Here is a 14,784-nt window from a genome sequence, read left to right as displayed (position 1 = left end):
TCCATAAATGACGTCACGCACCTAGGGGAGGGGTCAGACATTTGTGACGATATGTGACGAGGGGGGGGGGTGAGAATTTTGACGTCACATCAAAATGCGCAACTTTAAATAAATATAGACAACACGTTCTACTTAAATTAAATAGACATTTTAATAAATGTTTTCTCCTACAACATCAGAGTGCAGCGCCACATTAAATACGCACCTACAATGACAATAGTTTAAAGCGATTTGAAGCATGTTTTATTTTGGGGGGGAGGGGGCAGAGCTTTGTGACGTCACATTTGAGGGGGGTCTAACTTTTTGTGACGCCGTGTGACGAGGGGGGGGGGTCAAAAATCGTCCAAAATCACGTGACGTCATTTATGGACGACCCCTGGGGGGAAAGGGATACTAAGTAACCCTGCTCAATGGGTGCTTACTCTTTGCTCCTCTGCTATCCTTGTCGACTGGAACTCCCTTCCCTTGTTCACATCTCTCATTCTGCCCCCCTTGCTCCTCTCAATGTTTTATTGACTGCCCCAATCCTATACCGTCTATTGTATTGAGGGACTGTGTTATCCTGGTGTGGTCTGGGACTGCTTTCAAGATGATTTTGCGGCCTTGCCAAAGCTGTTGTTCAGTGACTTGCTTAGATTTTCGAAATTTTCACTCCTATAGTTTTTTTAATTTTTTGTGATTTCAACTTGCTGACCCGCCTCTACTGGACATATGTGAAAAACTGCTTCATAGCTCATCGGATTCCTCCAGTCCAAATACATATTCTGATTTTGTATGTCGGGGTTTGGATGCAGAGGAGGACAGGGTTGTAACAAACGCCGAGTAGGAAAAAAACCAGCACCTGCTGCATGTCGAAGGAATCGCAGAAGAGGTAATAACATAAAGTGGATTTGGATGGCGGGTTCAAATTTCCACGTGACATTACACAACGACCCTTCAGCCGCAGCATCTCTTCGCTGAGCCAGCTTGCTTGAAAGCGATGCAATCTACGCCGATAGCATCGATTCAGAGGCCATTCGTCAATCCGTTGCTGAATGAAGGCCTCCTTACGCCGTGACGGATTTTGGGGGTCGATTGGCCATACTTCACCAGTGCTGGTCGGTGAAGGAGAGAGAGCCCCGGGGCTCTGCTCAGACATCACTTGCCAAACAATGCTAGAAATGGCCGGGAATCAAGCTTAGGTCGCGGGGTTCACAGGGCAATGCACTCACAAATCATCTCGGCTGCATTACAATAATTTAATTGGTGTAGATTTCATTTTTTGGGCACACAGATTTTGTTGATGGCTCTCACACTTCATTCTGTTAGATGTAATCAGTTGGCTCCTCCCCCCAGCACTTATCGTGGGGAGATAAAATATATTGCTTACTCCACAGTCTGTCAAGTGTGTGGGGAGGAAAATCCACATGACCACCGGGAGAACACGCAAACTACACATATACAGCAGGCGTCAGGGTCGAGATCGAACCCACTAGCTCATGTATACCAAGCGAGGCAGTTAACATCTCGCCTATCGGAGATGCAGGGGAAGGAGAGCAAAGGACGACTTCAAACATCAAACTGCCTGCCACACACGTAACCCTGTTAACCGCTGAGCATGAGGTTGGACGGAGTTTTTAACCAAATGTAAATCCTTTCCGTTTGATGTCCTATCATCATAAAAATATGTACCGACAATTGTTTGCACTGACAATTGCCACATGGTACTTTAGACTACAAAACAAATAGAATATTTTATTAAACATTACTCAACTTCCTAAGCACACCACATGTAGTTTACCATTTACTTTTAGATTGTGTCAATATAGCACGTAGTATCAAATGAATAAACCGACCGGGAAAAAACTATTTCCTGTTGCTGTGATGTTTGCTTTTATTTTCTAACTGACCGATATCAATTGAGTCATGGGTATTTCATGTTCAACACAAAACGGCAAAGTAATTATTTTCCTAAACATCCCTGATGTTGCTCCAAGGATTATAAAATATATCCAAATACCTTAACAAAGCCGCAAGCAGGATTAACTTTTTAAACAAATTCAATAAGCACTTCACTTTAAAAAAACCATTTTAGACTCCCCGGCTTGCAATGGAGAAATTATGTGAGTGGAGCAAGTTTACGATGGAGCAAATTTAAAATCAATCGAGTTTTCCATCAAATCGAGCATGCACTGTTGACTTCATGGGAAATCTGCTCACCACCACACGCTTAAAACGACAAACCAGGTGCCCAGCCAAATCGAACCAATCATTTTCCGTGACTTTGTTCGGCAACATTTCATTGGCCAAGCGACACGCCAGTCGTGCTGACACACTGGCTTCGGGTTGCTGATGAGATGGCAAACATGTAATAATGCGAGTATCAAAATGATGAAACAAAAGAGTAGCTTTTTCTACCCTTTCTGGCAATAAAACAGGAGGTGTTAGATGTTCAAACACTAAATAGACGCCCTTTGCAAGGCATCAATTTGCATTAACACTATGAGAACTCCTTTACCAGTAGCAAAATATTGTAATAGGTTTTTACCCTTTAATCTGGTACAAAAACTGACACCTTTATACAAGGGATCATGTTTGCAATAACCACAACACAAGCAGTCAAAATGCAAACAAAAAGAAACAACTCTGATAATGATAATGATCTGCATTAACCACACGTACTTGTGGCAAAAAATCATGCAAACAAACATGCCCTGATAATATACGCGTGGTCTTTGAAACTGATTGGCCTACACCGGAAAAAGCCTTCTCCATGGCCTTGTCTCACCAGTGTCATGCCAGAGAACGCCAAAACTCCAACAGCACTAAGACGATTGAATTCACAGACGATCTGCAATTGTAGCTCAAGATAAAACGAGCGGCTGTGCAAGGATGTGTTCGCGATTTCAGGCCTCAAGAGGTTCCTACCAGTATTCATCCACATTAAGCATCGCCCTACAAGCAGTCCCTGTGAAATGCTGGTGTCAACTTGTATGAGAACGTATGCTGCCCTCTCGTGGTTGTGTTGATGATCATTGCAATCCGTTGGCCAGGCTGCGTTGGCTCGGTGATGTCGCCCCCATAATCGAACCACAGAGCGCCTCAAGCAGCGCCATGCGAAATTTAGCCACAACATTGCCATTTTTAAATCCTTTATATTAAGTTCGCTTGCTTGCTTACGACCGTGCAAGTCTTTCGGTCGTTTTTTAACCCACTTCCCGTGATCCAATCGAGCTGACATTTTGCACACAGACTCGTTGTGCGTGACAATTTATTTTCGTGAAAAAACTTTTCCAAAATTTTCCACTTTTTAAGAAAAAATAAAATTTCAGATGTAATTGAAAATACCAATGTGATAAAAATGAAACTCTTACTCAAGAAAAACAGAAATGAATAATAAAATAAAACCATAAAGGATTTATAGTGAAAAACTTTGTTTTTACGGGTTAATTTTTACGAGGTATAGATGTTTAGCCAAACATAACGTCGTGAGAATTTTATTGTTTTATATTTTTATTATGTTATTGTTTCCTTTCTTCGTGACATTACCGAAAGAACCAAGCATATAAATATACCTGCAGTAGTTTTTAACACTTTCGGAAAAAAATGCTGATGGTTCTGAGTCCATGTTTGTTGAGTTTTATAGTGTTTATATGGCTCTGCATAGCAGGATGAGTAATATAAAGTATATAACCTTGTTTTTAGCTTTTTTATCGTACCTTATGATTGTCAACTAAACCGTACGTACTGTGCTGAAATAAATGGTTATAGGTGGATTAATATTTCATTAATTTAGTTGCATTGCAAAGTGTGTGGCACAATTATGAGGTCAGTGGGATATCAATGCTAGCATGAACCACGTGACATTATTAATTGCATGAAAAAATATAGATTTACCAATTGTGCTGTTTAAATTCTTTTTTTACAATAAATAAGTAATACAAATCAATAGAACGTTTCTTCTCAGAAGTATTTAATTTAGCGACGATAATGGTAGCGGTCATGCCAGGCGGACAGCAATGAGTAGGTACATAGGCCGCGATTCAATTATTTTAATTTACAATTTTATTTACCAGTTTACTATTTTTGCACTTTTTATTTACTATTTCTATTTTTACTCTTTGGTTCTTTCCGTAAAGTCACATAGAAAGAATGGATGAGGTAATAATGGATGAGAAAACAAACCTAGTAAACTTAGAAACATAATGCAATACAACACAGAGTCGGCTAACACAACAGTAAACACCTTACCTGGTTGATTAAGTTATTCCAAAGATTGCTAAATTTGAGAGAGAGACAAAACACAGACACGGTGACACATAGACACACAAGCAGAGAGAGACACACACATAGACAATTTACTATTTTATTTACCAGGCCCACTGAGCTGTATAGCTCATTTTCATATTCTTTGGGTCTTTCGCGAAAGTCACGTAGAACTAAGAAATTTAACAAAAAACTACTTTAAAAAAAAAATTTGTTCTCCGTGACTTTACCAAAAGACCCAAAGAATAACAATAATACATTTATTTACAGCCCTTTGCCAATACATTTCTGCAATGGCAGAGCCAGGATTTTCAGGTAGGAGGGGCAACCCCTCCAGCAATGAGACATGATAGAGGAGTTGTTAGTAAGTAAGGACTTGTCCCTTGCTTTTTATTCGACGCGTGTGCGGCGATGGCGCAGCCATCGATCGAGGGTCGAATTCGAACCGCGTGTTGTGTGATCGGCATCGCGCTCGCTGAAGGTGAATGCCTTCAGGGAAGTCGTGGACTATATACGCAACTGCGTCACTTATAACTGCTTTGCCGTTACTTATTGCCAATTATGGGCTCAGACTATTGTCCTATCATCTCATAGAGTCCCTGGCACGGAGTAATATGCTACACAGTGGCAGTGGGAGTCGCAAAATGCTGATTTATTACTAACTAGCTTTACTACCCGGCTTCGCCCGGGGCTTGGATTAACCACGCCCGGCCGCCTTTGTCTCCCCAGTGGCAATGTTCACACACCACACCAGTTACTCGTTTGAGGCTGAATCGACCTAGGGGAGGCCCAGGAGCGGTTCAAATAATCGTCACCGGTGGTGGCCGTGAGCGGGAATCGAACTCGGGTTGCCGGATTCGTAGCGCAGCGCGCTAACCACGACACTACAATGCGTTACGCTTCCACATATGCGAGTCACGTGGCAGATTTGACGTCACAGCTCACTTGCTGTGCAAAAAAATATATGCATTATTGAGCTCCCCCCCCCAAAAAAAACACACAAAAGTGTATTTTATTTTTTATTTTTGCATGGTGTACAATCTGGAAAGTACCCACATGGCAAATTTCAAGTTTGTTGCATGTCGGGAAGTACGCCAAACATTTTGAACAGACACACATATTCACAACTTTGCCTTTAATATATACAGAGATAAACCCCAATGATCCGATCGAAATCCCTAATTTCGATCGGATCATTGGGGAGGCATGTGCCACCCACCCCACTGGCTCCGCCAGCGAATTTCTGGATAGATGCCTTTATCCTGACACCATATTTAGCAATAGGAGTGGTTTGACCATACTTCACCACACTGGTTATGGTTGGCGGTGAAGGGGGGAAGCCAGGAATGTCTCGTATTTCACGCTCCACTGATGTCAGCCGTGGCCATGAATCGAACTTAGGTTGTCAGGTTCAGAGCACATTGTGTACAGTAAACCATTTCACAAATATTTCCACCCAAAGCTTATGAAAATGCAAAACACGCAATGAATGATGAAATAATTATTTTAAACATATATAGCTAACCTGTGTTTTCTCTATAAATGCAAGAGGGGGACAATGTATTTGGAATAAATAAGGAATTGCATTGATAGTTGTGGAGAGGTGCTCAGAATCGCAACATTCTTTAGTAACATTGCCTTACAACACAAAAAAATATATACACTTGGTTAACCATTTTATATGTTGTTTGTACAATTGTATTAATTAATTTGTTTCTGCTGTACACAGGGCTTGAATTTGCACTGATTTATCGTCTTGGTTCTTTCGGTAAAGTCACGTAGAAGGGAAATAATAAAACAATAAAAATTAAACATAATAAAATACAATTCTCACGACGTTTCGGCCACAACGCAAGCAGCCGTCCTCAGGTGAAGAACAGGTCTGTCGGAAAGACAGCGTCTGAATGAACACCCCCAAGCTTGGCAGCGTATATTTAAGCTGGGTTAGAGGAGGAAGGGCGCCTTGGTGTTCATTCAGACGCTGTCTTTCCGACAGACCTGTTCTTCACCTGAGGACGGCTGCTTGCGTTGTGGTCGAAACGTCGTGAGAATTGTATTTTATTATGTTTAATTTTTATTATTTTATTATTTCCCTTCTACGTGACTTTACCGAAAGAACCAAGAAGATGAATCCCTGCAGTCACGAAAGCTTTAAATCGAAATTTGCACTGATTCTTTGACGGGTCGCTGGTAGACTGGATTAGGAACGAGCTGCAGTCATAGTGAGAGTCATACTGGATGCTGTGTGACGGGTGCGTAAATATTGTGTGGATTGCCGACCCATACCCAGCTGAAATGAAGTCCCGGTTGTATTGCTGCGTTCCTGGTGGGTTTATTTTTAGATTTCAGTTGTACGAAGTATTTGGTTAAGAATTATTTTTATCATTTTACCTTTCATCTATTTTTCTTACATTTTACGAGCGATATGGTCTGTTAGCATTATCTCTAGCATTATCAGTTTGTACTGCGTCAATAGCGTATTACTGAAGAAACAAAACAGCCCTTGATCGCTCGCCTTACCAGCAGAGCGGATGTAAATAGTCTGGGGTGAATAACCTGCCACTTTCGATCTTATCACATTGCTCACGCTAGGTTTTACTACACATTGGCCAGCACGTGGATGAATCACAAATGTATTAAGCAATTCAGTTCAGAATCATTGACTCACTTAGCTTCCGGTGTTATCTGGCGAGAGGAACACGTTGTCCTTATACCTGACATAGCATGCCATCGGCTGCAAAGCTATTTTTAAGCCGTAAAAAATGAAATGTGGTACACTAACGAGCATAAAGAAGAACAGTTTTAATCAGTGTCTACTAGCTGCTATTGCGTGTGGTTTAAAATCGTGGTAATAAAAACATATACGGAACAAGAACAAACGCTTGAAAGTGTTTGTTGGATTTGAGAACATGCTCGGGCTTCATGATGTAATTCAAATTGTCAATAGTCGTCTTGGGCAGAAGTTGCCGCCAAAAGGAATGATGGCAGATGGTCGAGAAGAGTGCAGAGTAGCAGCAAAGTGATGGAACTTGTTCAAGAGGATGCCCACAGAGGAGATGGAGCAATGAAATCAGGTGATTAAAATATACTGGTAGTAACCTCCTGGTTACACCAGCCCACAGGGGATTATTGTGTCCGTCCGTCGTGCAGGGAGGAGCTGGGTGGGGAGAGAGGGGCTGGGTGCGGAGGGTGAGGCTGGGTGGGATAAGGCTGGGTGGGGTGGGGCTGGGTGGGGAGGGGCTGGGTGGGGAGGGGCTGGTCACCCCGTGGTGCCCTTATAAAACTCAACGTTTAACCTACTTACGCCGGCTTGTGCCCGCCCTAACAGTCGGCCATATTTGCGGAATACACCACGCCGCCGTTGACCCTGGCCATTGACCGAGCAACCCAACGTTCCTAACAGCTCCCTCCGCAGGAATGTGTTATATAGTAAGATCATGCGTGATGGACACAGAATGGGAAGGCCGTTGTCCAGCAGTTGACTGGCATTGGCAGATGAGGACCAAATCACCTGATTGTGCCCGATCTCATCAGATCTCAAAAGCTAAGCAGGGGGTTCAACCTGTCGAGGTGTTTGGATTGGCGACCACCTTGCATACCAGGTGTTACAGGCCATGGGGCTACTTTTGTTTGGGCAGCAACATTCAGTGGTGCAGAAAGGTTCACTGTTGTACTTTAATTCGGTGTGTTCCCACATCTATGCTTCCGGTCTACATGAACCTGCATTGACCAGCGAGGTGAAGTATGGTCAAATAATCCCTGCACCCACCACGTCGAGAAGAGGCCTTCGTCCAGAAGGGGATTTACAATGTCCAGGACATAATGAGGGATCATGGACCATTGCCATGGTCTAGATTTACCAAAAATGTCGTTCTGCAATTACGTGTCATACAATGCCATTGGATGATGATTTTTTTATACTGACTGTCATTATTTATGATGACATAGTCATTATAACGCTGGCCAGCATTGTAAAATGTATAAACAAAATAAATCATCCAGCAGTAGATTGACTAAGCCACATCTACAACTGTGGCATTACCAACACTTTTGTAAGGGTAAAAACAAAGTTGATATCACATTGACAAACAACAAAATGACCTTTATATCTATGGCTCTATAAAAGTCTGGGTTAATATATTGCAAGGGGAAGTTGTGACATCCCCTCATTCGGGTGATGCACAGAGAGTGTGGCTTATAAAGGCAACTGGCTGCACTCTACAGACTGGGACGTGTCACCAGGACCTCGTAGCATACACAACCAGAGCGCACAAGGTAAGCTTTGTTAAAAATTTACCACTGATGGATTGTGTTTTGTCTTATGCTGTGTTGGCAGTGGTGCACAAGCACAAATGCTGTATATATATTTAAAAAAACTCTACATATTTAGTTATGAATAACACTGCTCGAAAAGAAAAAAAAGAATTTTCTTGGAAATGGCCCTTCTTAATATCATATCTTTCCTCAGCTTTGAATAGAGCCCTCTGCTATAAGGAATGGCCATTACCCAAAACGTCACATATGTTTCCTTTAAAGGCAGTGTCATTGATGACCTCTTACTGGTAAACATGATAGCGCAATTCGTATTGCTGTATTTGAATGACAATCCTGACACTTGATTGCATTATATTCTATCAGTGTTTTTCTCCGTGTATGATTGCCTCGTTTTCTATATAAATACCACCACCTTTGAGATGTGGCGCAGGAGATTGCACACTGCGGCGGTGAATCCACCGACCTGAGTTCAATTCCTCGCCATGGCTAACATCAGTGCCAAGTGATATCTGAACCAGACTTGTTCCCATCGTTCACCAACTTGCACTATTCAGTGCGGTGAAGAAGTATGGTAAAACAGTCTCCCACGACCAGTGGTGAATTTACGCAGTGCTGTAATTTTGTTTTAACTACCGTATTGTATATCATATGTAAACAAAAAACCAACACGGCTATGATGAGTGATAGAAGCACAAAACAATGTAATTTAACATGCACTCTTTATGAACGTAACAGTGTGCTTCTGTGTCTTTCCATCTTTTCCAGATACTGCAAAAAAAACCGCCAGTCACGTGTGATGAATGTAATCTAATTTATTCTTCTCACTTTGTCATCATCAAGACATTTCATTGATTAAAATTCTGCTCTCACTGGTTAGCTCGTTACTCCCTCGCCCATTGTTTCGATATCTCCGTCGCTTTTACCAAAGCGGCCGATGGTGTTTTACCCGAATAACCGCAACGCGTAACACCACCACCTGCACAATCTAAAAGCTCGTCCGCACGGATGACTCAGACGGGCCCCTAGTTTACATTGTCGTCACACTCTACGACGGAGCAGATTTATTCCTCATTCTCATTCTTACCACGCACAGCTCCATCCAGTTCGCCAGCCTAAGAAATCCACCCTGAACTCAAGAAGCTTGTTAACCCCCCTAACATAACGAAACCTTCATTCGTCGCCGGGGTAAAGTTTGCGTAGCTACTCCCACCTCTTTCCAAGCCGTCTGTCTTGCCAGCGTGGAATAGCAGGCGCAAATACTCCCCTTTAACTCGCGGGAGCCTTTCATCCACCAGCCAGTGGTGTGAACCAACAAGCAAAATCGCACGGCTGTACCGTGAACTTTAATTCGTGGCCACAGTGACGGTACACACTATACCGCTACAAAACCCGTGCAAGCAAGCACAGCCGTATATAGCCATGGGTCTCGGCTTGGGGAAGGCGATTAAGTCCACGCTGGGCAAGGACTTTGACCTGGAAATCTTCCGCCTGGAGCCACCGGGGCAGCGGACGATGCCCCCTCAGCTCGCCTTCCTGCTGTCCCAACCTGCCGCACCGCGTGGCCTTCAGGTCCAGCACGGCTTCAGCAGCACGGACCTCTCCCCGTCCATGTCCCTCAAGGAGGGAGACGCGCTCACCGTGCATCGCAGGCAGACGCGCGACACGACCGACGCGGCGCGCGGACGCACCGCCTACCGTCGCGGCGTGCACACCTGGGAGATCACCTGGCCGACCGAGCAGAGGGGCACTCACGCCGCGGTCGGTGTTGCCACGTCGGACGCTCCCCTCGAGGCCACGGGCTACGTGGCCCTGGTCGGCCGGGGACGCGAGTCTTGGGGTTGGGACCTGGGGCGCTGCAAGGCGTACCACGACGCCGTCGACTGCCCGGGCCGGCCCTACCCGGCTCACCTGCTGCCCTGTGAGAGCTTCCACGTGCCCGAGCGTGTGGTGATGGTGTTGGACATGGAGGAGGGCACGCTGAGCTTCGTCGTGGACGGGGAGTACCTGGGAGTGGCGTTCTCCGGGCTACGCGGCAAGACGCTCTATCCGGCGGTGAGCGCCGTGTGGGGCAACTGCGAGATCAAGATGCGCTACATCAATGGGATTGAGCGTAAGTCCAAATGCATTTGAGTTAAGAAAAAAAAACTATTAAAATTGTGAAACAATTTTGTATTTATTTTACCAAGTAAAGACCACTGAGCTGTATGGCTCTATTTAAGAAGTGACCTGGTCACAAATGACTGCCCAATGAAGTGGCTAATCACGTGGCAATGTATAGCAGCCAAATCCTCCAAGCGCGTATTTTCTAAATGTGGAGGAAAAAAACGGGAGGAATCGGTGAAAAATCCACGCGACCACACGGGGAGAACTTGCAAACTGAAAACACACAGGCGTCAGGGTCGGGGTCGAACCCACGCCCTCCTGCATACTAGGCGAGGTGGTTAACATTTCGCCACCATGGCACCGTTCCGTGTGAACTCTGTGTGTCCGCCCGTTTATCCGTAAGAGGGGGAAGGGCACGATAATTCCCGTGAAGTTTCACGTAAAGTTGTGTTGCTATTGAGGACTTTTCCTGTTGAGGACCAGTTAAATTGGTCAGAGGCTTGCTCCAAACTTGGAGACACAAACCAGAGAAAAATAGAACAATATTTTCCAATATGCAAACGCGTTTTGCTGTAAAGTATAAAAACTATGAATGTCCCTCATATTTCCTATTTTTTTAAAATTAAGTATAGCAATTTGTAATAATGCGCAGTATATGCAGTAACAGTGTAGACTGTACACGAGTATATAAAAGGCATATTTACATTTTGGGCTGCAGATAGCCGTGCGGCAAATGTATTGTTGTACTGTTCTATGATCTCACATTCACCAACCCGAACTGACAAGCGCAGTGAAGTACTGTTACATGAATTGCTACTGATATTAGCCATGAGCAGGAATCGAATTCGAGATGCTTGTTTCATAGCGTCGTAAGCAAGCCACTTCATCACCGTTCCCCATACACGACCATACAAACAACAACAACAACCACCATTCACCACTAAGTAGCAGTGATATCACCAGAAAAATGTTGGCAGGAAATGTGCAGTTCGTTCTGCACAGATGGGTTCACAAACCCGCTTCCTGTACTGTCGTCGTGTTGCGTGTTTAGTTTGTTGTCCTTCCCCAGCACAGTTGGCTACGTACGGTGCGAAAGAAGTTAAACATACCCACACAGCGTTTTTTATTTGTTTATTTTAAACATCGGTGTGACACGCTAACCTTCGCCTTCCGAAAGCGTTAGTGTACAGATGCGGTTGTGCAGCACAATATAATTCGTGGACAGCATCGAACACGACGCGTGTACAGCAGTGTCTACGCTAACTCATTCGGCTTCTGCCTTACGTTGTTGTTATTGTTGTTTTTCTGCAGCTGGACCCTTGCCACTGGATGAGCTGTGCCGACGCTCGATAAGAAACTGTCTTGGAAATGACCGTCTGGAAGAGATCAATGCTCTCGCCCTACCGACTCTCATCAAGAGATACCTGCACTACAATTGAGTCACCTTGGCTCGCACCTTATCGTGCTCCTCTGCATATTTTGAGCAGAAAGTCACAAGTTTAGGGGATCGTCGCATTTCATGAAAGCCGCGGCACCGTACCAGACCGTACCTTCGTAGCATTACGTTTGTGCAGAAGTACACATCCATAAAGATTAGACTTTGGACAGAAGCCTTGGACAGCTTCATAATATTCGACAAAGTTAAGCAATATGCATTATCTTTAAGCATTAACTTTCCACGATATTGTCAATGTTTTGGTGAAACAAGGATAAGAAAAGACCACATTGTGAAATGAAAAGCTGTAAATGTTATCGTGAAAAATGTGTTATTGTGCTGGTCACAAAACTCGACTTTCATAGAGTGCTTGTATTTAGTATATAGTGTATTTTATATTTATACCTGAAGCAGAAAGGTCTTTGTATTAGATTGGCGCCTTGGACACAGATGCTAAATGTACTTAAAGCGTAAAGGTCGCACAACGCTTTTTTGCTAAAACGTGGTGGTATTACCCATTCGGGAACACTTTTCGCACGATGTGGAACGCACGCCGTTAGAACGTGGAACGCGCACCGATATAACGCAAAACGTGCTCGTTATGATGCGGAACGCGCCCATTATAACGTGGGACGCGCCCGTTATAACGCAGGCCGCACCTGTTATAATGCGGCACGTGGCCGTTATAACGTGGAACGTGCACCGATATAACGTGGAACACACCCGTTATTACGCAAAACGCACCACGTTATAACGCAGAACGCCCCCGTTAAGACACGGAACGCTCGCCTCAACGCAGAACACGCCACACCTTAATGCGGTTTAAAACTATTTTCTTGAGCTGCATTGGTGATCGGTACGATCGAGTACGCGGAGTGATACAGTAACCCTCACTTCTTTGTTGCACCATCTCACTGTGTGTGTGTGTACATCGTATCTCACCAAACGTTATCGTTACATTATTTGTGAGAGAAAATGTTTTGCTTAACGTGGCACTTGTCAAGAATGCATCTACCGGCTTTAAACGAGGGCTTACTCTAAGCCTTCACACTGGTCAAATCCTTTCATACAGTATCTTAAAATTGGCTTCATCTCTCCGATGCTCCCATCTGGTGACCCCATTCAGAGCCGGCCCAGCCACTAAGCGACCCTTGCAATTGCAAAGGGCCCCGTGGCCAGCAGAGGGCCCCCCTAGAGTCACTGCTAGCTAGTGGGTGAAAAAAATCATACATCAAAGGGGCCTCCAACCAAATTTTGCTTAGGGCCCCCAAAAGTTTAGGGCCGGTTCTGACCCCACTTAAACTTGACATCTGTTGGCCAATTTCTCTTCTTCCAGTGGCGAGTACATTACTGCAGAACATTGCAGAGAGGAATATTTTGACTCCTCTGATCTCCAGCAAGTATCTGACAACCAGTTTGAGTTTCACAAGTTTCACTTTACACATTTCTGCAGGGAGTACATCAGTGCGGGGTCAGGTAGCAGGTGCTGTCACCGCGGACCTCATTCTATTCTGCGAGGCACACTTCAAAAGTTTGTTTCAATTCGGCTTTCAGTCGGTACATTTAATGCATTAGCACTTGCCTGGGAAAAAAAATCCGTGTGGTCACGTCTGATCAATTTCTCACTGGGTATGGCTCAGTGATTGGTTCTCTGGCCATTATTGCTGTACTGTGCACAGCTGTTCGGGAATAATGTGTGCTGAAGACGTCACCATCTATGCGAGTATATCCATCAAGGCCGTAGCCATGGAGTCAACATTGGGGGGGACCAAATCTTCCAGGGGGTCTGGGGGTCCGAACCAAGAAAATATCTAAATTTCAAAACTAATTTCCTGCCTAAAATATTAAAAAATTCACTAACACATGGGATGGACTTTTTATTTATTTTTTACAATAATGTCTAATAGTGTATTGTATTACATTGCTCTGTTGTTACTGTTTTACCATTTCTTGTTGCATTGTATGTAATGTTTGAGATTAGGGATTAATAAAGTACAACCGTAACCACAATCATATAAACAGAAATCTATGCATTGATTTATATGAAGACAAGTCCAGATATTGTGGCCAAGGTTTAGCAAATTGTTGTTTTTATTTACATAGCATAACAATTATTATTACTTAAAAAAAAATTATAGCAATATATTGAGGGGGGGGGGGCATTTTGAGCATATTTGAATATTGGGGGGGATGGTTATTTTGGGTTATATTATAATTACGGCCTTGATATCCATCTCATTTGAGCTGAATATAATGGGATCAAACGTGAAGCCGTCTGTTGTATTGGCTTTCTTTCAACAGACTGTAAACTTAAATTCTTTTTTATGACAATTGTCAAATACTGATGCGTAAACAAATTTGACTGGAACAGTCAAACTCATCATTCTTCATCAATTTTCTTTCCAACGCCCATCAATGAAACGTGATGGCAACGAACATGTTAACCCATTACGAAATAAGTCCGTGTATTCCATTTGTCTCCTATAACATGCCAATCGTCTGGGCACTGACGTCCCCGGTGCATTTCCCTCATTGGCAGTCATCTCAGCTGCTGTGATATGTAGGAGAGCTTCAACAAAATCAGATGTCAGTCAGCTGTGGCATCTGCGAAAACGAAGCCTCTGTAAGGTGTCCTGCCAAACTCTGACTTCTGCAATAAAGAAAAACAACGACTCTAGACTCTTGGTTTACCTGCATATTAAGCACTTGTCCCATGAACTCATGCT

The 14,784-nt window shown here is 43.8% G+C and overlaps 1 protein-coding gene across 1 annotated transcript; it reads left to right on the top strand.

The window, feature by feature from the left end:
• Positions 1-8,417: 8,417 nt before the first annotated feature.
• Positions 8,418-14,068, top strand: LOC144722993 (SPRY domain-containing SOCS box protein 4-like). Its single transcript, XM_078601480.1, has 3 exons — positions 8,418-8,520; positions 9,286-10,630; positions 11,935-14,068. The coding sequence occupies exons 2-3, from the start codon at positions 9,940-9,942 to the stop codon at positions 12,060-12,062; spliced, it is 819 nt and encodes a 272-aa protein (XP_078457606.1). The 5' UTR covers positions 8,418-8,520; positions 9,286-9,939; the 3' UTR covers positions 12,063-14,068.
• Positions 14,069-14,784: the final 716 nt, after the last annotated feature.

This window comes from Lampetra planeri, chromosome 16 (genome assembly GCF_965212315.1).
Source record: "Lampetra planeri chromosome 16, kcLamPlan1.2.h2, whole genome shotgun sequence".
Lineage (NCBI taxonomy): Eukaryota > Metazoa > Chordata > Hyperoartia > Petromyzontiformes > Petromyzontidae > Lampetra > Lampetra planeri.
Note: the sequence above shows the minus strand (reverse complement) of the source record. Positions and strands in the feature narration are given on the sequence as shown.